This window comes from Podarcis cretensis, assembly GCF_951804945.1.
Source record: "Podarcis cretensis genome assembly, chromosome: 1".
Taxonomy (NCBI): domain Eukaryota; kingdom Metazoa; phylum Chordata; class Lepidosauria; order Squamata; family Lacertidae; genus Podarcis; species Podarcis cretensis.
In genome coordinates this window covers 51,689,213-51,713,262 of record NC_137170.1, presented here as the reverse complement: position 1 = coordinate 51,713,262, position 24,050 = coordinate 51,689,213, and the positions used below count along the sequence as shown (strand labels likewise).

At 41.5% G+C, this 24,050-nt stretch overlaps 1 protein-coding gene across 4 annotated transcripts in view; it reads left to right on the top strand.

The window, feature by feature from the left end:
- Positions 1-24,050, top strand: part of CSTPP1 (centriolar satellite-associated tubulin polyglutamylase complex regulator 1) — a 114,540-nt gene that overhangs the window by 24,416 nt on the left and 66,074 nt on the right. For all 4 annotated transcript variants that reach the window (XM_079952424.1, XM_079952426.1, XM_079952425.1 and 1 more), the window contains one exon: positions 791-893. In XM_079952424.1, coding sequence (XP_079808550.1) covers positions 791-893 — 103 coding nt within the window. The remainder of the gene's footprint in view (positions 1-790; positions 894-24,050) is intronic.

Below are 24,050 nucleotides of genomic sequence, written 5' to 3'. Positions count from 1 at the left end.
TTCCCCCTCTTTTTTTGTGTTAGTGTGCTCACCCTTTCCCTTGCTTGAGCTTTTACAATTATTCTTATATACATTTATATTACACTTTTTTAATCACATAATTGGAAGGTGGCATGCATATGGTTCTCAGGAGACCTCCCTCGCCTGTTGACCAGACCCAGACCAATTTAATCCCAGGAGAATAACTGTCTCACATGCCTTCAGACTAGACCCTGGTCTCTATCTCTTGTGCTTCACAGTTTAAAGCAAGGTTATTCTTAGGCTGGAGGAATAACTCCACCCCTTTTCTTACATGGGGTGAGGAACATTACTGCAGATGTACTGCTAGAACAACACTAAAGCAGTTCAGGAAAAACCCTCTGTTTGTTGTTGGCATCAAAGTGGCTGAAAGAAGGGCACATCCATGCCAATATCCTTCCACTTGTGTGGCCTTTTGTGAAAGCAGTAAAGTTGCTAAAGCATTTCACCAAGTTGTCCTTGTCCAAAAACTCTACAGCAAATGAATAGTGTCCTTTGTCAAGCTCTAACAACCCTTATACCAGCAGTCTTGAAAATGTACAGTTCTGCTTAGTGAGCCATTTGGACTCTAATGTGTCAACTTTTATAAATGCTACTTTGATGGGTACCCAACTGTCCCTGAGAAAACATCCCTTTGGGATCTCTTAGAAGGAGAAGTTTGCTGTGGGTTGTACTGTCCTGAAGACTTGTTTGCCAACCACTATTTTAAGCCATAGGGTTATATCCAAGGCTAGTCATACGTTTCAGTTTCCTTATGTTCCCTCTTTTTCAGCTCAACAACACGTCCTCACATATATGGAAGATGCAGTGAGCCAGCTGTTGGAAAGCAGAGACGATATTAGTCAATATGGTATTGCCAGATTCTTCACTGAATAGTAAGTACATCACTACCTAGTACAGCAAACTTAGTCTGAAAGTGGATCAGAGCAACAGGAAGGACAAACACAGAATGGGACTGTGACAGCAAATACCATATTAGCCCATACATATAACATGTCTGCACTTAAATGAACCACCAAGTCCAGCTCAACTCTATGCTTAGCCTTAGAAATATAACTTACTATATATACAACCAACTATTGCTTCCTTTGCTGTGACAACTGTCCAGTCCTATTGCAAGTTCACACCTGGTAGGTCCTGTGGGTTTCAAAGAAGCTGACTTTATTGTTGACAAAATTGAATTTGACCCAGTGAGGCTTGTGTGTGTGAGGAAGTGTATAAATTGCATGCCAAATTTGACCCAAATTGGTTTGTACTTAACTAGCAAAGCGTAGCATTGGAGTACACAAATGACACATGACATTTAGGCTGCAATCAATAGGATTTCCTTTTGAGTAGTTTACAGTAGACTACCAGTCTCTTAGTTCTGTTCTTTGCCTTTATTCAGGATCTAGTCTGATGTCTAATGGAGAGTAGGGACTGGACTGAAAGTTCGGTTGAGTAATTAGAGTGGGAAAAGGCCAGGCCAGGCACTGAAAAGCTACAGAAGAGGCGTGCAGGAAACTATACCAGTGTGAGTAAAGAGGCAGGAGGTTCAGGGCAGGAAATTTAGGAAGACTGGACAGCAGCACAGATAAGTGTTTTGAGAGCTGGTTAACACACAGTGGTTTTTCTTACATGGGCTTATATGTTTGTATGAGGGTGTGGGGAAAATATGTGGCTCAAGTCTTTGTTTTGCTATGAATGACTGGAAAGCTGAACCGCTTGTCATGGTTCTCTATCTGTCCATATACCACATCCAAGCTCTTCGTTCATCCAAAGTCTTGGACACCTCAAAATGCTGCTACATTGTTTTATTTTCTGCAGCACGAAACTATGACAGGATTAGCTTGTCCTTTGAAATTACCTGACTTTACCATTGTTGAAATAAAAAATAAAAAATTGTCCAGTAGCACACGAAAACCTATACCAGAACAAACTTAATTGGTCTACAAGGTGCTACTAGACAATTTTTTATTTATTTATTTATTTTATTTCGACTGCATCAGACAAACACGGCTACCTACCTGAATCTTTTACCATTGTTGTGAACAAGTCTCCTGGCCTGGAGATTGATGGTTATTTGTATAACAAAGTGGCTGATACAAACATGCCTATCACACCTATAGTTATGTTTATCTTTGTAATTAATTTTTCTTCCTGTAGGGATGGAGATTCTTGAACCCAAACTTAATTTATGGGGAACACGCACCAACAAATCTAAATGAAATTCTGCTCTCAAGGATGACTAGTGTGGATGGGATTTGGCATGTTTGATCCAGCCGCATGTTAAATTGTGCCTGACAACAAGGCTGTATTTGAAATAACTGAAATCAGTTACATAGTGCTGTAACAATAATAGCTTTACTATTCCTTACCTTTCATATGTCTTCATGCATTATTTTAATGTATAACAGGTTTGGACAAAAATCTTAAAGCATGGGTGGGGAACCTCTGGCCCTACAGATGTCGCTGGACTACATTCCCATCATCCTTGGCCATTAGCCATGCTGGTTGGAGCTGATGGGAGTTGGAAGTCCAACAACATCTGTAAGGTCACAGGTTCCCCATCCTTGTCCTAAAGCAACAGGTTTTTAGGCAGGGAATTGGTGCTTCTCTTCTTACTCTTCTCGACAGCCCAAATAGTGCAGAAAATCTTACGTATAAAGTGCTCTTCTCACCATGAGGCTCTTTCACAAGAAGGCTTGGTGTTCTCCATAGTGCCTTGTTCCTCTGATTATCTCGACTGACGAGCACTTCTCTTATTTTCGAGAATCATCCCTTTATTTCATTCCCTCACTTTCAGATATAGCGGGGGGAGGGGGGTTGGTTTAAACAGATTCTTTTGTGGGCATTTTAGGCTGTGCTTTACCCCTGGTGCACACACATTCAGCCTTTATTCTCTTGTCAGAATATGAAGAAATGCAATTTTCATTTTAAAAGAGAGCAAGCAGACCGAATAAAGTAGAATTTGGATTTGGAGAGAGGAATAGGAATTTTGTCTTGCTTCTTTTAGCCCTTCGTTTAGATAAGACAGACAATGTGAAGGGCACCATGAATGCATTAAAGAATTTAGCGTCCTAAAAATGAGGCTGTGACTGCTCAAGCCTACAAGCTGGAATAATGGGGAATTGCAGGAATGAAGTGTTTGTCTTTAGGTCAATAGGGATAAGGGAGGTCACAGCTTGTGAAGAAGAAAAACCCCCAGCCAAGTGGGGAAATGCCATGCTGTGTGTGGCACAGGTGGCTGTCTGTGTAGTGGACATTGTTGGGATTCTTAACATTCCTCACTGCTTCCCAGCAGAATTCTTCTGTAAGCAAAGACATAAAGAAGAGAATCATCCAGCAACTTGTGTATGGAAGGTGCGAACATATGCTCTGTACAGCTCCCTGATACTGTCCCCCGCTTTAAAAAAAAATCAGCATCTGATGGAAAAATGGATGGACAGGAAGAAGCAACTTAACGCTTCCCTCTCCGTTTGGTTTCTCAGCTAAAAACTTCCTTTTCTCAGTGACTGTTTTACCCATAGTTGGAAAAGTTTGGGGAACCTTCAAGGTCCTTGGTATGTTTTGCTAAATTGGTGGAGAAACAGACTGAAGAAGGTGTATTTTGAGCAGAAAAAGGACTAAAGAAGACAGGCTTAATCAACCTCTTCCCATTTGCCCTTCTCCAGCTCCAACTTAAGAGTCTGCTTTGTGTTAAAAATGAAAAAAATAAGAAAGAAAGGGGGAAGTCAGTATTTATTTGACTTATCCATTGCTTCCTATCAGGACCTGAAAGCAAGTTGTAGCAATAAGAATCATATACCTGAAATAAATTCATGCAGTTCATAGAAATACATTTAAAATCAGTCATAACACACTAAACGTATTCCTCCATGATTCATAACTAATGAACAAAAATATCATTTCCTCATGTAACACAAAGATAATCGCCAAAGATCCCAACTAAAATAACCACAAGAACCACAACAATATTAGCACTCAAAATGTGGTTTGAGCCTCTGTCAAATGCATATTCCCTCCCTGCTGGAATCAAGGAGGCCCTGTTCTGCTCTGCAGAGAGACGAGCTCATCTTGTGCAGGGTCCAGGCTGGATAATAAAAGAGCACAGACCTTTGATGCTGCTTCAGCAAGTCGGACTTAGGCTGAGCCCTATATATGAGCAGCAGCTATATCCCAATTACAAAATCTACCTTCACTGAAAGGTGCCTCGTCTGTTAAAGGGGTCCAGCACCAGGGTGGAATCTGGGGATTCTGCACTGGAGTACTCTTGAATCAGAAGTTGTCAATTCGACATCCTCAGGTCACAGTGATACTGGCATCACAGGCTCATCTTGTGTGTAATTCCCCTTTTAATTCAGAGTTGTTGACCTCATTCCCTGAAGATGGGGAATCTGACTCCAGGGTCATGACTGGCCGTTGAAGACCCAGATGAGATAATCATTTGAGCACCTCTTCAGTGCAAGCATTAGAATAAGCATAAATTGCATGGGAATGAAGGAAGCTGCCTTCCTAAGTTGCACCATGAGTCCATTTAGCCCAGTTTTTGAAGGGGGACACCCCCTGCCCTACCTGGAGATGCTGGGGATTGAAAGGACAATTTTTGTATGCTAAGCACATGCTCTTTCGCTTAGCTATTGCCACCGCCACCCCTGTCCATGAAATAGATTGTATGTACTTAAAATTTCAGAGTATGAAGACCGCAAAGTAATGATGAAAGGTTCCTCATTCTGCTTTTAAAAACATTTTAAAATATTTATCAGCAGTATTGTCCCACTCCCACCTCATCAAGACGTTTACCTGACTCTCCAGTTCTTGATCTGTTGAGCCTCCACATCCTCTCTTGGCTGTGGTACTCTGGTGAAACAAACATGTGATTGTTTCTGTGAATGTAACATCGCCCAGTTTTTGAAGGGGGACACCCCCTGCCCTACCTGGAGATGCTGGGGATTGAAAGGACAATTTTTGTATGCTAAGCACATGCTCTTTCGCTTAGCTATTGCCACCGCCACCCCTGTCCATGAAATAGATTGTATGTACTTAAAATTTCAGAGTATGAAGACCGCAAAGTAATGATGAAAGGTTCCTCATTCTGCTTTTAAAAACATTTTAAAATATTTATCAGCAGTATTGTCCCACTCCCACCTCATCAAGACGTTTACCTGACTCTCCAGTTCTTGATCTGTTGAGCCTCCACATCCTCTCTTGGCTGTGGTACTCTGGTGAAACAAACATGTGATTGTTTCTGTGAATGTAACATCGCCCTAGAATACGAGTAAATGATTGCCGGTGTGCTCAGATAGATCAAGACTTTCTGAAAGTGGGGTCGCATTTCTCTAACACTCCTAAAGGAAGGATATGAAATTCCAGAAGGGTTTTCTGCTCAAGCTGAATTCTCCCTAGAGTCTCTGAAAAGCTTATGCAGGAGAGGAAGACATTTTCAGGTGCTGCTATTCTGTTTTTCTTTTTGACAGTTATAGCTAGACATATTGTTATCCCAAGAGGGGCAAGACCTGGAGTGGGAAGCAGCTGAGGCATAGCTTGAAAAATGTTTTCCCCCCATCTCTTAAGTTTTACTTTGTCAGTGGTTATCTTAAGCTCTGGGGGTTGGCAATGATTTCTTTGGTAGGCTGCTATAATCTTTCTAGGAGGGTCAGAGCACATGGCAGACTCGTCGGTGTTCCATTTAAGGGACCAGGGTGCTCCTTTTAAACTGGGCAGTGGCCAAACTTGGCACTCCAGCTGTTTTTGGACTACAACTCCCATCATCCCTAGCTAACAGGACCAGTGGTCAGGGATGACAGGAATTGTAGTCCCAAAACAGCTGGAGGGCCAAGTTTGGCCACCACTGAGTTAGACCCTCTTGTTTTATTCTCTGTACCTTTGTGACAGTAGCCAGAAGAGGGAGGTCTCTTCTGCCATCATTGCAGATGGTGAAAAAGTAGTACTGCAGCCACTAGCTCAGCAGCAGACAATGGCACGCGGGACCAGTGATGTTTCACAGCAAACTCAGTAAAAATAGGGTGTCAGTTGTAAACACTAAAGACCCAAACTGGGGTCTACATCCTTACGGTTATTGCTGTAAGGCCCAAACTGAAATAATTTATTTTGTGAGCCCAGTTTCTGCATCTTTTGAAGGAAAATAATTCCTTTTGTACATTTGTATTCCTTGATTTTTCTAATAAATGTAACATCCTTGCTGAGAGCACAATGAAATACACTGCCTGTCCTGAGGTATCTACCTCTTCAAAAGGAACATCAAGAGTTTTCACGTTTGTCAGCTGAGAGATTTTTGTGTCAGCTGAGAGATGATTGTGGGATTTCTTAATTTCTTCTAGATTATTTTGTAGAAACATTGGTTGGGGTACAGGAACCGGGGGTCATTTTGAAGTAAAAATAATAATTGTAGTGACAGCAGAATGTTCCGGCCTTTGATTGAGCCACCAGACAGCAAGATGGGAGAAAAGCCCCAGGGCCTGAGAGTCTGTTTTTCGTCATCATCAAGCCTATTCAGCAGGATGTGGATGTTTTGGTGCAGGGTTTCAGGATATGGTGTGCTTCTTGAGTGTTTTCACCTTGATATTAGCATTCTGTAGTCCCAGGGCACATGCCTTCCTTCCTTCCTTCCTTCCTTCCTTCTTTCTTTCTTTCTTTCTTTCTTTCTTTCTTTCTTTCTTTCTTTCTTTCCTTTCTTTTAGGATTTTATTCACTCCCCACCGTACTCTTCCCCAAGGCCGTAGCATTGCCCTGCTCCAGTGAAGAGATGACAATGTTATCTCAGCAATACTGGCTGGCTGCAGCAAGCTGTGTGGCATGTGTGAAACTTCTGCTGTCACCAACCTGGCTGTGAAGTGATCCTTTCGGCTCAAAGCTTCCACTGGGATTTTCTGTTTCTGATTCCTGGCAGGTCTTCTGTTTTAGCTAAGATACCCTGCTCCCATAAGTGCTGAAAAGGAAAAGCTAGCTCACAAAGGGCTTGGTATGCCTCTACTGTATATCCCAGTGTTATACAGAAAGAAAGCCGTGATACCGGGACATACACCCAAGATATTGTGCATAGGGTTGCAACTAAAGGTGGATCTTGCAGCAGATCCTCCTGTTCACTCAAGAACAGGGGTCAGCAAACTTTTTCAGTAGGGGGCCGGTCCACTGTCCCTCAGACCTTGTGGGGGGCCGGACTATATTTTGAAAAATAATAATGAATGAATTCCTATGCCCCACAAATAACCCAGAGATGCATTTTAAATAAAAGCACACATTCTACTCATGTAAAAACACACTGATTCCCAGACCAGGGAATTCCCACATCCAGGCTGGATTTTTAATATTTTTTTTTAAGAGTATTTTTTTATTAACCGACCAATCACATCAAATCAAATCAAATTACATAAATTCCAAATTACACAGCCGAATTTTAAATTTTTGTTGGGGGTACCCATATTTCAAGTTCCGAAGGGATCCAATCAACTTCTTGCTTCTTACTGCTGTTTTAATGTCCACAAATCTAACCTTATGATGTTCACAGTACTATCCAGTTCTTTCTTATTATTTTTCCACATCTCTTGTTGTTATTTTCATATATTTTTCCTTTCTCTTTGTGACCTCTGATAGTCTCTGCAAGCTGCTTAGAACAGTTTGTAATCCTGCGTGGATATTATTTTTTTTATCCGGTAGCCATATCCAGACGTTTTCCATATAACATCACTTCCATACATCAAAACAGTCTTAGCGTCATTAGTCTTCACCAATCTGCCTCCTTTCTCAAAACCTCTGAGGAGATTCACTAGGAATGCAGTCTGAAAACAAATCCGTTCTTCCTCCCGGGTATAAATCCTTTGGCAAGATGGCGACTCCGAATTAATTGCTGCGCCATTCCCAAAAGCTCTTATTGCTTCTTGGTCTCCATAAAGCATACTTTTGGTTAAAGTTTATCTCCACACAGACCTTAATCATCCTGCTTGGGTCAGTTCAACCGACGGTTCTAATGAGGAGGGGTTCTTGTAAATCACATAGAAGGAAAGTAAAAAAGGTTCCCCCCCCCCATTCAGCCCCGTTGTCAACATACCCCACCTTTGGTGTATCTTCATCATAAAATATTCCTGTTTCTCCAGCCCGTCGTCTTCTTTCGCAGAGGTCACTTAAATTAGCAGACTTCACTCCCCTTCTTCATTTGAAATATGTGCATTTGCTTCTTTTGTAATTAATTATTCCAAATTGCTGCAACTAGTGCGCGATCAGAGACAGCGTCCAGGAGAGCCGAGGTCCACACGGGGGCATTCTGCCTAGGGCCCTCACCCCCTTCTTTCAAATTAGGGGGTGATTTATGGGCACAGCAGGCAAGGGCAGTGTTCCCCATTTCCTTGGGCAACAAGGGAGGCTGCCTACTCCCATAACAGCCTCTTAATTACCCCATGTGGGTCGGAGAGATGGTATTGTCGGCCATCTTCCAATGCGCCCCCTAGTGCCCCCCCCGCAGGCTGGATTTAGAAGGTGATTGGGCCGGATCCGGCCCTCAAGCAGGATGTGGAAGTTTTGGCTCAGAGTTTAGGGATATGGTGTGTTTGTTTAGTATCTTTCATCTTGAGTGTATTTCACCACGTCACTATTCAATTGCTTGTGCTCACAAGAACCATATTCTTAGCTCTTCCTGTGTCTGCTACCAAATGCATGCACTTGGAAGGAAGGAAGGAAGGAAGGAAGGAAGGAAGGAAGGACATTGTAGTAATAAACTCCTATTTCAGTATAATATGTATACTATGCACTAAAAAGTTGATTCTGCAATGTCACATCAATTCTCTAATATTAGGGAACCCTCTCAGAACCCATCAGAATTTGACAAGTGCCTGACTGGCTTAGCAGGCAGCAGCCACTACCTGGATTTAGAGAAGCAAGAGCCAGCTGGACTCTGTAGGCTTCCCAATCTGGTAACAGAAGTTTTCTATTTATAGGTGAATCAGTTCTTGTGCTGTGTGCAACCTACACTCTGGCTCCAATCCTGGGATCTAGTTCAGATATTTGGTTGAAGTCACCAGGGTTAAGGCAGCTGGCCACTGGATTGTGTGCAAGCTCATTCCTCTTTTCCTCTCTTTCGCTTGCTCATGGGTTCAGAATAATGCATGGCCATTGCAAACCCTGATTTGCAAGGCCCTTCCTGGCATTTTGGGCTGCAAAATCACAGTAGATGAGAAGTGGAGTGAGGAGGCGCTTATGTATGACCAAGAAAGGAGAGAGAAATGTTGATCAAGCATTTGCCTGCCGTCACTGCTACTGAGCCAATAGCAGCCAGATGGCATTGCTATTTCAGCTACTCTTGCTGGTTCACAGCTGCCAAAGATCTATTGTAACATCATAAAGCTGGATGCATAGAGCTTGTTGTAGACTCTAAGTGAATTGATGAAGTTATACTGGTTTTAGGTTTTTGCTTGGCAAAAATAAGATGGGTGGGGCACACAGTCAGAAGATGGTAACAGGTTGGCAGAAGCTCAAAGGCTGCCATATTTGCAGACTCTCAGCTAGCTGCATAGCATTTTGATTTACTTTTGGTAGATTTGTTCATTACTTTCAGAATAAAATACTGAAGCATAGTATCTGAGTGGGTTTCTACATATGTGAGGTTTGCTGGAATAGTATCCACCGAGTCTTCATTTCTATTGGCTAGTTGTGCTTTCCTGTAATTGGTAGCCAGAACTGTGGAGCTGTAAGCATATTCTCTTCCTTCCACTAATTGGGCTTTCCTTTCTGCTGATAAAATGTGACAAAGATTTAATCTAAACGTAGGGAAAAGGCTGGCATGTTGACATCTTCTGACCAGCCTGCTCTTGGGAGCCACTTACTTGTGCTCAGTGAGCCAAAGCTGGTGTTCTGTGCCTTCAGAATAAACAGTAAAATGCATCAGGATGAATAGTTGCATATCTTCTACATGGTATGGTGGGGCTGTTCAGTTTCTGCTTGTCATCTGCCCAGCTCTGTATAGAGCAAGAAAGTGACATCTATTGGCACAACCCTTCCATTTTGCAAGAAATGGAACGGCTGTTTTTCTTGCTTGCATAATGTATGCCCTAAGGAAGAGTTCTGGGTAAGTAATTTGACAATAATCTCCTTCAGGTGTTCCTGTTGGGTGTTAGCATGCAAGGGGGACATAAGGGCAAGTGCACTAGCTTCAGTCCCTCAGCCACCATTCTTGTCATCCTCTTTAAGCTGAAAGGCAGATGTCTGAAGTGGACAGCCTCCTATAATCTGACTTCTTGAGCTATGATATCTCAGCAACGAGACACTATGGGAAATCATTTTTCTGAAATGCATGGAGCGTTTGCATGAGTACAAGAGTGGCCCCACTTCAGAAGTTCATTCTCCAGCTCATGGAGGTGAGCAATGGTGGGGCAGAGTTAGCCCACTCATCCTCACAACCCCCATCCGCTGCCTAACAAGGATACCTGAAGATGGCGAATGAAATATTCAGATCACCACTCCTCTGTGAGGAATAACATGAACCATAGGAAGTCTGACATGAAGCTATTTTTATTCTCAGTTTTAGGATGCCTCTTGCCTGATGTTATTGTTAACTACTTGGGTGTGGAAGTGTTGGTGAACTCTGTGGAGAGCTATATAAAATCACTGTTGAGTGAATAATGACTCTGGATATTTTAGCTTAATGGAGAGGACCACAATATTTTAAACCAGTCTGATCAGTAGTGCTCAGATTCCAGCTTGAGTGGCTGCCTTGTAGAGGGAGTGCTTGGGATTTATTTCCCAACCTTCCTAGAATCCAGAGCTTGTTTACATTGGAATAAAGTCATTTGTCATTGAATACCTCTCTTCCCACATCCAAAATGCTGCTTAGATACTGGAATAGGGTTTTTTTTGGGGGGAGGGGGGGAGAATTTGACATTCCTTCTTGGAATGTGCAACGGAGTGACCCAGAGGTTTTAGCTGTGTTGATAGTGTGGATTTAATCCCATTGTTATTAAGTTTAGAGACCTGAGCATATTCCCTCAAAACAAGAAAAACAACAACACTTATGTGAATATACACCAGCAAATCTGCAGCATTTCTGGAGCGCCTCTTGATATCCTCTCCCACCAAAGACCTAAACATCGAACTGTGTAAAAATGTTTTGTAGCTAAATTTGTCTGAAAATGAAGCAGGTGTCTCACTGGGATTTTACATCATTCCTTAAAAATGTTTCACAGATACTGAAAATCCCTAAAGAGGCAGAGACTTTTCACTTAAAGTGCTCTTAATGCTTCAGATGACCTAGACAGTGATATCTCTCTCTTTCTGCCTTTATTTTAAGAATAAAACAGCATTTATACAACATATTTAATGGTTCAAAGCATTTCACATCTAACATTTCAGTGAAGTTCAGTGCTTTCATAAGGTAGGCCAGTGTTATTCCCATTTTGCAGATGGGAACACTGAAGCTAAGAAAATAATAGTTTGCCCCTGCTGAGTTGGGGCCTAAGGTGGATTTGAACTGGGATCTTTCACACTTATACCACTATGGCATACTAGAATGGCAGAAGTGGATTTAATATTATCTTATATTTGTCCAAGAGCCTTGCCAGCCTAGCATTCCTTAGGACTGACCCTCCCTCCTTCCCAAAGTATCTCTCTTGAAACAAGTAAAGTGATTCAAGCAAGAAAAGTAAACCAGCATATGTAGGTTAATCATGATGGTAAATCACAATCATAGCGGAAGCAAAATTCCATCAGTTTGGGGATTGTTATTTTTCTGAATGTTGCTTCTTTAATATGCAAGAGGCTTTTAAAGTCCTTATTTTGTTCATCCTTGCAACAGCCCTGTGAGAGAAGTCACTGTTCTCATTTTAGAGATGAAGGGCAAGACTGATTTCCATCTCAGCAGGAGCTCTTCGTCGAACTTCCCCAAAACATGATGTTTTATGCATAAATGTTTGCAATTCTTTTAATGGCATCTAGGATGTGTGAGCTGTTAAGAGTTTGAGCCAAAAGAAAAATATTATATTTGCAATGCAATGCAAGTGCATATATGTATTTAAATTTTGTATTATTCATACGTTGTTGCAGAGTTATGGCTGGGGGTATTCAAAATGCAAGCAATAATATATTTGGGGGTGGGGGGTTGTGCACATGGGGCTCTGCTGTTCTTTGGTCCCAAGCACTGTTAGATTGTCTTGCTGCCATTAATTCTGTTCCACAGTTAGTAGACAATGGAGACTCGACACATGATGAATTAATTTGCCCTTTTTCTCTACACTGGTATTTAATTTTACTAGTAGCCAGCCAATAGCCTTTCCTTTCCTTGCTATACCGTAAGTTGGATGCAGATAATAAATGATTTCCCACCCCCACCCCCGTACCTCTGTTTTATTTATCAGATACAATCATTTTGGTACCAAATCCCCTTCTTCAGCTAGCTTGACAACTAGTTAAATATAATAATTAAAAGTAACACAAACATCATTTCCCCTTCCACACCCCATCTTTCGCCAGAAGGAGAGCTGCAAGAAATTTAGTGCTTGTGTATGTCGATCAAAAGCATTTGTCTGTGTCGATCACAGTAAACTATGGCAAGTTCTTAAAGAAATGGGAGTGCCTGATCACCTCATCTGTCTCCTGAGAAATCTTTATGTGGGGAAAGAAGCTACAGTTAGAACTGGATATGGAACAACTGATTGGTTCAAAATTGGGAAAGGAGTACGACAGGGCTGTATATTGTCTCTCTGCTTATTTAACTTATATGCAGAATTCATCATGCGAAAGGCTGGACTGGATGAATTCCAAACTGGAATTAGGATTGCCAGAAGAAATATCAACAACCTCAGAAATGCAGATGACACAACCTTGATGGCAGAAAGTGAGGAGGAATTAAAGAACCTTTTAATGAAGGTGAAAGAGGAGAGTGCAGAATATGGTCTGAAGCTTAACATCAAAAAAACTAAGATCATGGCCACTGGTCCCATCACCTCCTGGCAAATAGAAGGGGAAGAAATGGAGGCAGTGAGAGATTTTACTTTCTTGGGTTCCATGATCACTGCAGATGGTGACAGCAGTCACAAAATTAAAAGACGCTTGCTTCTTGGGAGAAAAGCAATGACAAACCTAGACAGCATCTTAAAAAGCAGAGACATCACCTTGCCGACAAAGATCTGTATATGTTAAAGCTATGGTTTTCGCAGTAGTGATGTATGGGAGTGAGAGCTGGACCATAAAGAAGGCTGATCGCCGAAGAATTGATGCTTTTGAATTATGGTGCTGGAGGAGACTCTTGAGAGTCCCATGGACTGCAAGAAGATCAAACCTCTCCATTCTGAAGGAAATCAGCCCTGAGTGCTCACTGGAAGGACAGATTGTGAAGCTGAGGCTCCAATACTTTGGCTACCTCATGAGAAGAGAAGACTCCCTGGAAAAGACCCTGATGTTGAGAAAGATGGAGGGCACAAGGAGAAGGGGACGACAGAGGATGAGATGGTTGGTCAGTTACAGATAGGTAGCCGTGTTCGTATCTGAAGAAGTGTGCATGCACACGAAAGCTCATACCAAGAACTAACTTAGTTGGTCTTTAAGGTGCTACTGGAAGGAATTTTTTTATTTTGTTTTGATGGTTGGTCAGTGTTCTCGAAGCCACTAACATGAGTTTGACCAAACTGCGGGAGGCAGTGGAAGACAGGAGTGCCTGGCATACTCTGGTCCATGGGGTCACGAAGAGTCGGACATGACTAAACGACTAAACAACAACATGTCAATCAGAATTGCATTGAATAGTGGGACTCCCCTGCCGCTGTGCAAAACTCTAGGACAACTTCAAATGGAATGTTTTAAAGAAAACCCTTCAGCAATAGCAACTGACCTTTTCTGTTGCATGAAAGATCGTATATAGAAGATCATGGCTTACTTAGTGGACAGTCAAATTTAATCTTTTGGAATTCAAAAGCCTTGAACAATTTGTTTGGAAGGTTAAGTCACTTAACCCTGAAGCGTCTGTAACCTGAGGTACCACTGTACGGGTTACAGATGCTTCAGGTGACAGACACTACAGGTTACAGACTCTGCTAACCCAGAAATAGTACCTCGGGTTAAGAACTTTGCTTCAGGATGAGAACAGAAATCGTGTGGCAGCAGCAGGAGGCCCCATTAGCTAAAGTGGTACCTCAGGTTAAGAACAATTTCAGGTTAAGAACGGACCTCCGGAACGAATTAAGTTCTTAACCCGAGATACCACTGTAGTGCCTTTCAGATTGAAACACCCAAGGTAACTAATAGCAACAATGAAAAAACCAACAAGTTTAAAAAACAGCCATTAACTGAATGAAGGACAGCCCATTCAAAACAATGTCAAGGTGTGTGAGAGAGTAGGCACAGTGATTTCAAATGTCTGACAGGCCAGTACAGTCATGAAGTGGTATTGGAAACCCATCAAAGAGGGCCTGATGGATCTCCCATGACTGAGAGTTTCACAGTTTAGGCCAGAGCTTTCCAAACTTTTCATGTTGGCGACACATTTTTTAGACATGCATTATTTCACAACACAGTACTTCAGTTTTACTAGCAAACTGGAAGTTAAACTAACCACTTTCCAGCCCTGGAAAGAAACGTGGGGACCATTCACGCGATATACCTACACATTGCAGCCAACACACTAATGTAACAAGGAAGGCCTCTTCACACATCAGGTCATGTGCATATTGGGAGGCACAGTTTGTATAAAAAAGAAATAAATTGTAGAAGCATTTGTATTGGTTCCAGAGTCTGCTCAGACGATGCCCTTGCATGGGGTGGGGTGGGGGAGAAGCAGATTTTTCTGATGTATGCTTTTCAGAGAGCTGGGGTTGCCTGAAGAACCATGCTAAGGTATACATGATGGTACATGATGGGTTTATTGTTATTTAATGTGTGAATAGCTCCATGTATTGTATGGTGACCTAGACACCAACTTTGGTGTTTTCCAAAGCTTCCTGGCTCCTCAATGTTTTTTGAATGAGGGGTTGTTTTTTGGAGGGGGGAAGTCTGCCTAATTATTTTTTTGGTCTGAGTTTCATTTGTTTGGCCTGTCTTTTTTGGTGGGTGGGAATTCTGAGCCTTATTGGGGTTTTCCCCTGTGAAATTGTTGTTTTTGGATGCCCATGGCATTTCCTTTGATTTCCTGGTCAAAAAAAGTTGGGAAGCCCTGGTCTATATAGACTCTCACTGTTTGCAGCCAAAGGAAATCTTTCCTGTTCTTGGTTATCTCTCCCTGTTCAGATTCATTTGGAAGTTCTGCCCCAGAAACCAGAAGAATATTCAGAAAACATTAAGAGCTCAAATATGAAGTATTCAGTTCTATATATTTCTTTTCTTTGAGCTCTGATTATTCCTAAATGCCTTGCTTTACCTGCTTTCTAGCTAGTGTTTAGCTTTTTTTTTTTTTTTAAGGGGCACATATAGAATAAAGGTCAGAATAGAACACCGATTCAGCTTGTTGTTTCTTGTTTTGTTTTCATTAAAGAAATTTCCTGGAATGTCTTCCGCTGAAGATGGGAATTTCCATCAAATACTGGCTACCCTTCCATTGCAAAACATACCCTGTAGGAAACTGAAGGATGATTCCAAAATCGTTTTTTTCTTTGTGAAAAAAATAAATGTGAAAACCGTCACATCGGAATGCAGAATCCACATGGGTTTTGCAGATAGAGTCCGTAAACATGAGAACTCTTGTTTGCTCTTGCTCGTAGATCTTTCTCCCATATGGATTTTGCATTTCAGCATAAACGTTTTTTAAATGTGTATTTGCCAGTGAAAGAAAAATGTTACAGCAAAATCTGCCCTTGGGGAGATCAGTCCAGCTGTGTTGCATTACAAAATGGCGGTGGTGGATCATAACTGATTGCAACCTATCATGTGGCTGGTTTTGCACCTGTAGAACAGTATGACTACTTTTTCTCTGGGTCACTTTCTTGAAAGAAACAAGAGATGTTTTACAATGTCCTTGTTAATCGTCTTTTCCCCCATGAAAGTTACTATCCTGGCCCTTGAGGGAATTTCAGGCAAGGAATATATTCCGCAAACAAGGAATATATTCCATCCAAGGCTACAAGGTAAGGTTTTGACTTCGTTTTATAGATGAGGGAAACAGAGGCATGAAGCTGTGGATACTTCAACCTTCCTACGCAACATATAATAGGGTATTTTCACTCTGTCCTATAGCCAGTGAAGCATAGAGGGGAGGGTTAAATGTCTCTGTGACTTGGGCTGTAGTGGCACTTAAAAAAAAACCCAGAGGAAGCTGATACTCTTGGGAATGTAATGTAATTTAATTTTGGCTCTGCTTTCCCAGAACTATCAATGATCATTAGATGATCAAGTAATCTTCCACTGTTCCTCACAGTAGGTTTTCGGCTCTGATAAGAATGTGGAAGGCTGGATGTCTCTGTCAGTTACACAGCACTGTGGTGATGTGGACTATATTGAGCCGCACATAGCACTTGAAAGCACTAATTCTTAACTGTTGATGTGTTGCTGTGAACTGTTTCCTTCCCCCCGAGCTACCTCCAAGCATTTCTCCATGGCGACTTAGCCTTTTATAGGATAGGTCTATCTCCCAGCATACTGGATTTCCCAACTCATAACTCTAAAATGCTTTATTTCAGAGTAGAAAGGACGCGCTATATGTGGCCTATTATATCCATATCAGCTTGCTTATCCTTTTCAAACAGCCATTGTCTTTTAATAGGGCTCTGCCTGGCAGGGGGAGTCCTTAATTCCTGCTACATAAGAATGGCCAGCTTGAGTTACAGCAAGCTGTACTACGCTACTCTGATCAAAAGGCCTCTGTTGTTTTTTAAAGTCTCTCCCTCTTTCTTTCTTTCTTTCTTTCTTTCTTTCTCTTACTTTGTTTCTTTCCCTCTTTTGTTTTTAAACATAGTGGCCCAATAATTCAACACAGCAAAATCGTGCAAGCTCTGATTTGAGAGATTAGGGTATTAAATAACTGACCTACTTTGCTGTTGTACCTCCTGACCTGAAATAGGGGCAGCAAGAAAAAAGGAACTAAGAGAGGGTTGTAATGGGCAACACTGTTGTCTGTATCATTTAATTCTGAAAAAGGTCCTGTCCATCCAGAAGCTATAACTTTGTGAAAGACTAGTATATCTCAAACTGGTGTGTGTTGGATGCCAGCATGAGTGCCTTTGCATGCTTTCTTGCCAATAGGCTTATAAACATACAAGGAGAAGAGTTTCAAATGTGTAGTGTGAGTGCTATCACCAAAAGGGAAGAGCAAAGTCAAGTACTGTATCCTTGTTGCAGGAATCCATAAACATGACTGGTGTCCACCAGTGACAAGGATGTATTTTGTTAACTTAGCAAATGCATTTGTGGGGAGTGTAAAGTGAGAGATGGGCAAGGGGTTGCCTCTGGTCCCATGCTGTGCTTCAGAGGTGCTCAGAATCAATGACTTTGGAGTGTCCCCAAAGCTCAGCATGACTGCAGGAGCAGCCCTTTTCCCAGGCTTGGGGAACGGGTGGGAAGACTCCCCTCAGCAGTCACTCTGATCTTTGAGGACACTCCACAGCCACTCCTTCTGAGTACCTCCAAACAGGGGCAGCCCAAGGTGTTTCAACACCTGAGGCCAAATGCCCCACTGCCGCCTCCGCCATTGGGCGGGGGGCAAACTCCATAAGGGCTTGTGGAGTCTCTCCTGCTGCTTAGATTTCCAGCTAACATGGGGCAAGTAGTGGTCTCTAGTCGGATGTTTCCATAGAATCCCAGGACTTTTACAACCTATCAAAAAGTCCAAAGTCTGTGTGCCCCCCCCCCCCCTCGCCTTGCTCAAATGAAAGTTTCAAAACCCTGGCAGGCTGCCTCAATGTAATTACCCAGAAGACAATGCTCTATTGAGCTCTCGCTCTGTGTTCAGAGAAGTAGCACCTGAGTACCAGCATTCCCAACACATCCTTCTCAGAGAGCTTTGGGGCTTTGCTACTTCCTTGTCCTTTGCTCTGCCTTACTCATGTGTACATACATGCCCATCCCGCAAGCATAGAGCAAGTATGCTGCAAGGCACGTCTTCCCCAGTCCTGGCATCCTAGGAAGATTCCTGTCTGCTTTGGCTTCGGTGGGGCATGTAAAGGCAAGGTCTCTAAGTACAGGCGTTTTTTTGTTTCAAATGGACATTTCTGTGATGTGAAAGGCAACTATTGCTATTGAAGGGATTGCCCATCAACCCAGCAAAACCTCTGAGTGAAATGCATGTGCTTGAAGTCTATTAGAGTACTAATGAGGGCTTTAGTTTTAATTGCCGCTGCAAGTAGACAAGTCAGGAATTGTGTCCATGGTAACCTTCAGCTCAGTGTGCTAATTTTCCTGTCTCCCCTGAGTGGTTTTGAGGAGGACCCAAGCAGCATGGGGCAAGGAAGATCTGACAACTAAGCAGTGCCTGTCATTTTTTTAAGGGTCACACCTGTAGGCACAATACCTATAGACTAAAGGAAGAAATTTGTTTTATTTAAAGGCAATTCTTCCCTAACCTCCCTCGCCCAATACTAACTGAGTTTTGAACTGAAATACACAACCAGATTATAGGTTTTAGCATTGCTTCAAATGTAAAACAATTCTGATGGGGAATTTTTTTTTTTATTAAAAGTTTTCAACATAAAATATGACAAAAGCCAAGCTAATACAGTGGTTTAAGAACAGCCCTTTTTATGAACTATTCGGTTTACAAACTCCGCAAAACTGGAAGTAGTGTCCCAGTTTGCAAACTTTACCTTTGTCTACGAATGGAATCCAAAAGGTGGAAGGGCACCGGCGGCGGGAGGCCTCATTAGGGAAAGCGAGCCTCGGTTTAAGAATGGTTTCGGTTTAAGAATGGACTTCTGGAACGGATTAAGTTCGTAAACCGAGGTACCACTGTATAAAGAAAGAGGATCAAGAAAAACAAGAATAAGAAAAGAAAAAAATAGAGAAGTGAAGGGACAAGAAACGCAGAATAAATAAGCACAATTTTTCCACACACAGAAAAGTGAACCCTCCCAGCTCTCACCTGGGAGTTTCTCCTTCTTCTCCCAGCCTCGCTCCCTGCCTCTCACACAGAGCCCTTCATCTTCCATCTATTATCACCTTCCTGTGTGTATCTTCATTAATCCAAAATAGGGGACTTCAAAAATCAACAGCAGTAAAGCCTGAGTTAGAAATCATAAAGAAATAAGATATAATAAATCTAAACTAAAGAAAGAGATGAAAAGAAAAGAAAAGAAAAGGAGGAGGAGCTTCTGATTCTCTGTCTGCCAATTATTATAGTAATAATTATTATTCAAAATATTCAAAGCATGCACTGCAGGAAACGTCTGGCTATGTTATATAGCTGCTTCTCAATCTGCTAGGCGTTGCTTTCTCAATCTTTTATCCCAGGCATCTCCGATTCACCTTCCGCTCAAAAAGTCTAAAAGTAGCTCTTGAATTATTATTATTAAATGTCCAAAATGGTCCTTTTCCAGTCCAATGTGATGAATTCCTCTCCCGAGTATTCCAGCAGATCTTAAAGGGAATTTCTGTGTTGAAAATAATGTATAACTTGCATGTTGATCTTTTTCTTCACACATAGAACGCTTTTTCTGTGGGGATTTTATGCTTTCCATGTGAAAAAAATGGGCTGAAGTTCACCTAGCAGGATCTGGGAGTTCTGCTGGCATGATCTTTCCTCCCAAGAAACTCATCTGATAAATCTGAGGATAATTTGAAGTGCTAGCCAAACAAAAGAAAGACATGGCATGGCCAGCAGCCTGCTTTGGAGGGTGGTTCACAAAACATGCTAGAATCATCTTTAGACTACAACTTCTTCACCAAGTCCTCACTTATTGGTCACTAGTTCTAAAATGGTGTACTAGAATTCTTCAGGCCTTTAACTAGCCCATGGAAAACCAAGACTTGGCATAGCTCTTGTGCCTTCTCCCCTGTAATTCTCTTTCACCATATTCCATCCGTTTTGTACTCCCGAGACATCCTAATACTGCACAGTAAACAACAACCAGTAGTATAGGCTGTTGGGCTAGGAAAACAGTTTCCCCCCGATCTGTCCAGAACATGGTATTTAGCTGCTTGCCACAAAGGCAAGATGACCTCTAAACATTCTTTTGGGGGTTTTGGTGTCCAAAATAAAAATAAACCGAATGAGGAGTACCAGTCTTTGGCTTTTCACACCACACATTGGCTTGGCATGGCCACAATGCCAAACTATGCTTTATCATCATAAGCCAAAGATTCAGGCGCATGAATTCCTCCCTCCCTTCTCCTTCCTCGAATACAGCTGTCCAAAAATCGGAACACATTCACTTCCATTTTCAGTTAACCTCACTGAACTGTTACATCTGAATCTGAAACGGTGGATAATCTTAATTATGGTTTAGGTAAACAAGCAAACTTCATGAATTATTGTTTAATTTCCTCCAAAAACATATTTGAGATTAACCACAGTTTGTCTTGATTTGGGAATAACCGTATACAGCAGCAATGATGTAAGTCAAGGTTTGTTCTTTGCTTACTGACCATGCTTACTTTTAGCAAAACAAACCAAGTCTTTGTTTCAGATGTACTTCTAAGCCCTGGAATCATGTTTTGTGGCTCCTCCTTGTACTAGGGGAAGAGTGAATCTCTGCATTCTCTGTTAACCATTAACTATGGTCCACCATGAAATGCAAACTGGGTCATTGTCTATGCACTACATGCACAGGCAGATGGTGGATGAACAGTCATTTTTATTTTATTTTAATAATATGTGTTATGACAGCTCCTTTAACAGATGCTTTGGAGCTCTGCAGCACCTAGATTATAACACCTAGATTATAATAAATTAAAATAGTAATCTTGAGATCATCAGATGTCAAAGTAACATTATAGCTATATATTTTTAAATACAGAGCTATAGCACTCTGTGATTAAACAATTTTCATGCTTCTGGAACCTGATCCAAAGTTAGCAAAATAATTTTGAGCTTTTTGTTGGCTTTCCTGGGCTTTGAATCAGGCCTTTGGGGCATTGTAGTATGATTTTGGTTGTCTCTTTATCTTGTCATCTTCCACCATGTAACAACTCATGTCTTCCTCTGATTTGTGGAGCACCAACAGTACCTGATAATTATAAAAGAATTCATAATCGTCCAGCAGCAGTTGCCTAAAAATAACAAGTTGTTGAAAGGGTGGGGGAATCAAAATCTAGTTGTATCTTGAAGAAAACTTGCTGTTGCTTTAGTGCATTATTGGACCACTGGGCAACATTTTTAATGCATTAAAAATAGTGCTAACCAAGTGTCTGTACGCATTGGTAGCTAAGTCTGCTCATTATATCCAAAGAAAAATGTTTAGCTTAGACTTTTTTTGTAATCTTTTTTTGGAAATTAAGTAACGTTTCAGAGAATGCTTGATAAGCTTATTGGAAGTTACCTGGAGAGAGCCTGGCTTGTAACTAAGCATAAATGTATTAGGCATTTTAAATGGGTACTGTACTATGAAATGCTAAAGGACTAAAACAATATCCAGTTAGCCAATAGATTTTAGTTACTGTGAAACAGCTACCTATGGAGACAATCTGCCCCCGCCAAGAATATGGATCTTTTCACTAATTCTCTCTCGGGAGAGTCACTAAGCTGCTGTCCTAGGGGGAATGCTTTCATGATCTCTCTGGAGGATTTGAAACATTTGCCAAGCTTAAAAGAAGAACAGGGACACGCACAGATGAATCCACTTTTAGTGAAGGGACCTTTTATTGTTCCTCTGTTTTTCATTTTATTTGTATCAATGTTTCTATTTAATTTGCACATTGAACTTTAATAGCATCTTAGAAAGGCACTTTCAGACGTACATGAAACTTGATATTGCTGACTTCTAAGATCCTTCTGAAAAGAAACAAAGAAGATACCAAAAAAGCTTATTAAATGACATTGCCCTGCAGTGTTCACAACTCCTATATATTGAAGTTTTGTAATAGAGCAAGAGACCTTGGAAGTAAAACTGTCAGGTTACCAGATGGCCCTTATTTCAAAGAGTTCTCCTAACTCACAAACATCACAGCTTTGCAGAACATAACAGATGTGCCTCATTTTGGACATTACAGTGCCATACACAGATAACCTTACTTCAAAGTATCCTTTATTTTGGAAATTTTGAGCTGACGTCTGTCACAAATTCAAGGACCCCAAGTCCTGCTCTCAGCCAGATCTACTTCAAGGGACACTTTTGTTTAATTCATGCTTCTTACAAACCCATTCACAATCTTTCGCGCACACATAGTCTTTCACACTGACACCATGCTCAGGGCTGCTCCCCACCACCTTAACCCAAGCTACTGATTAACTCAGAGCAAAACAGATAATATTTTAAGGGAGGGAAGAATATTTATGAGAGGGAAAGAACAGAATATACCATCGGGCATATAAGAAAATACAATAATACTTAAAAACACTTGCTAACTTAGCTAAAACCTTGCTAGAGGTGTAGAATGTAATTCACAGCATGATAATTGACATGAGTTCCAAAGAAGCATATTTATTTGTTCTCATTTAGGAAGCCCTTTGTTCTCTGTCGGAGAGGAAGCAAGTTTTCCTGTTTCACAACAGTGCTGTACTGGAATTGATGCTACAGGTAGCATCCACGTTACTATGCTCTCAAAGCAAACCCCACAGCCCTTTGTATAAATGAGCTTGTGATCTCACTAATCGCATGCTAATCAATCAATCATTTTAAACTAGAGAAGAGGGTTAAATTTAATACGTAGATTTTTCTCTCAGCTCGGAGTCAAGAGAAGAATAGGTGAAATACAGTAGTACCTCGGGTTACAAACACCTCGGGTTACAACTCTTTGGGTTACAGACTCCGCTAACCCGGAAGTAGTACCTTGGGTTTAGAACTTTACCTCAGGATGAGAAGAGAAATCGCGCGACGGCGGCGCGGCAGCAGTGGGAGGCCCCATTTGCTAAAGTGGTACCTCAGGTTAAGAACGGTTTCAAGTTAAGAACGGACCTCCGAAACGAATTAAGTTCGTAACGAGAGGTACCACTGTACTCAAGACTTCTGTAGTGGCCTGTCTGCCAAGAAGCACCACGCTGAATGTGTCAGCTAAGAAAGTATTTTTATACGCATTCCTGACCAATGGTTGCTTGACATTAAAGCTTAACTTTTTCCTCTTGCAGGTCTGACATTATGAAAATGTCTTTGGTTACAGAGAATAGCGTCAATTTGGTCAAGAGGAATTCCAGAAACCCATCCATTTTCTCCCCACCCATCTTTTGAAGTCTTACACAGAGCTGCTAATGAAAAGCATTAGCCCTCTCTTTTTAGTCTTGCTACAGTTATGCAGGGATTCCATGACAAAAGTTACCAAAAAAATAATTTTTTTTTAAAGTGTATGTTACTTCTTGGAACACGATGCTGCAAGTACAGCTCAAAATGAATTAAACCCGTGATAGATAATTCTGCTGGTGCCGTACTCATGTCTAGCAGGTTCAGGGCAGGCCATATATTTTCTTAGGGGCTGATCTTTTGCTTATGTAGTGATATAATTCATTTCGGGAACATGGCTAAACAGCCTGTATGTTGTTTGTGGAAAGGCCAGTTATATCACCACCATCACCCTGCTTCAAACTATAAAATCTGAAACTGACATAAGTTGGGTTTGTTTGTTCCAGGGGTTTTTTTTTGGGGGGGGGCAGGTGGGTGGTACCTTCACTCTTAATGTAAATGCACTGCCTTAATTTTTGCCTTTAGGATACTGAATATAGCATTCATATTGTGCCTTTTTCAGTACTCAAAGCACTTCTCATTTATTATCTCATATAAACTTGACAAGGGATGATACCTAGCTAAGACATACCCAGAATAGACCCATGGATTTCAGTGGATCTTCTCTAACTAACATTGGAAATGGTTTTTTCTGCAAATCTCAGATTTACCAAAGACTGGAAGGGATCCCAAAAGAACATCTAGCCCAACCCCAGTCCTTATAGCAATAACGTGGGTTGGAAGTCAAAATTTGTATTACACAGGAATGATCCAAAGGTATACTGATCTTGTCTAAACAGAGGTAAACATGCTCTTGCAAGTCAT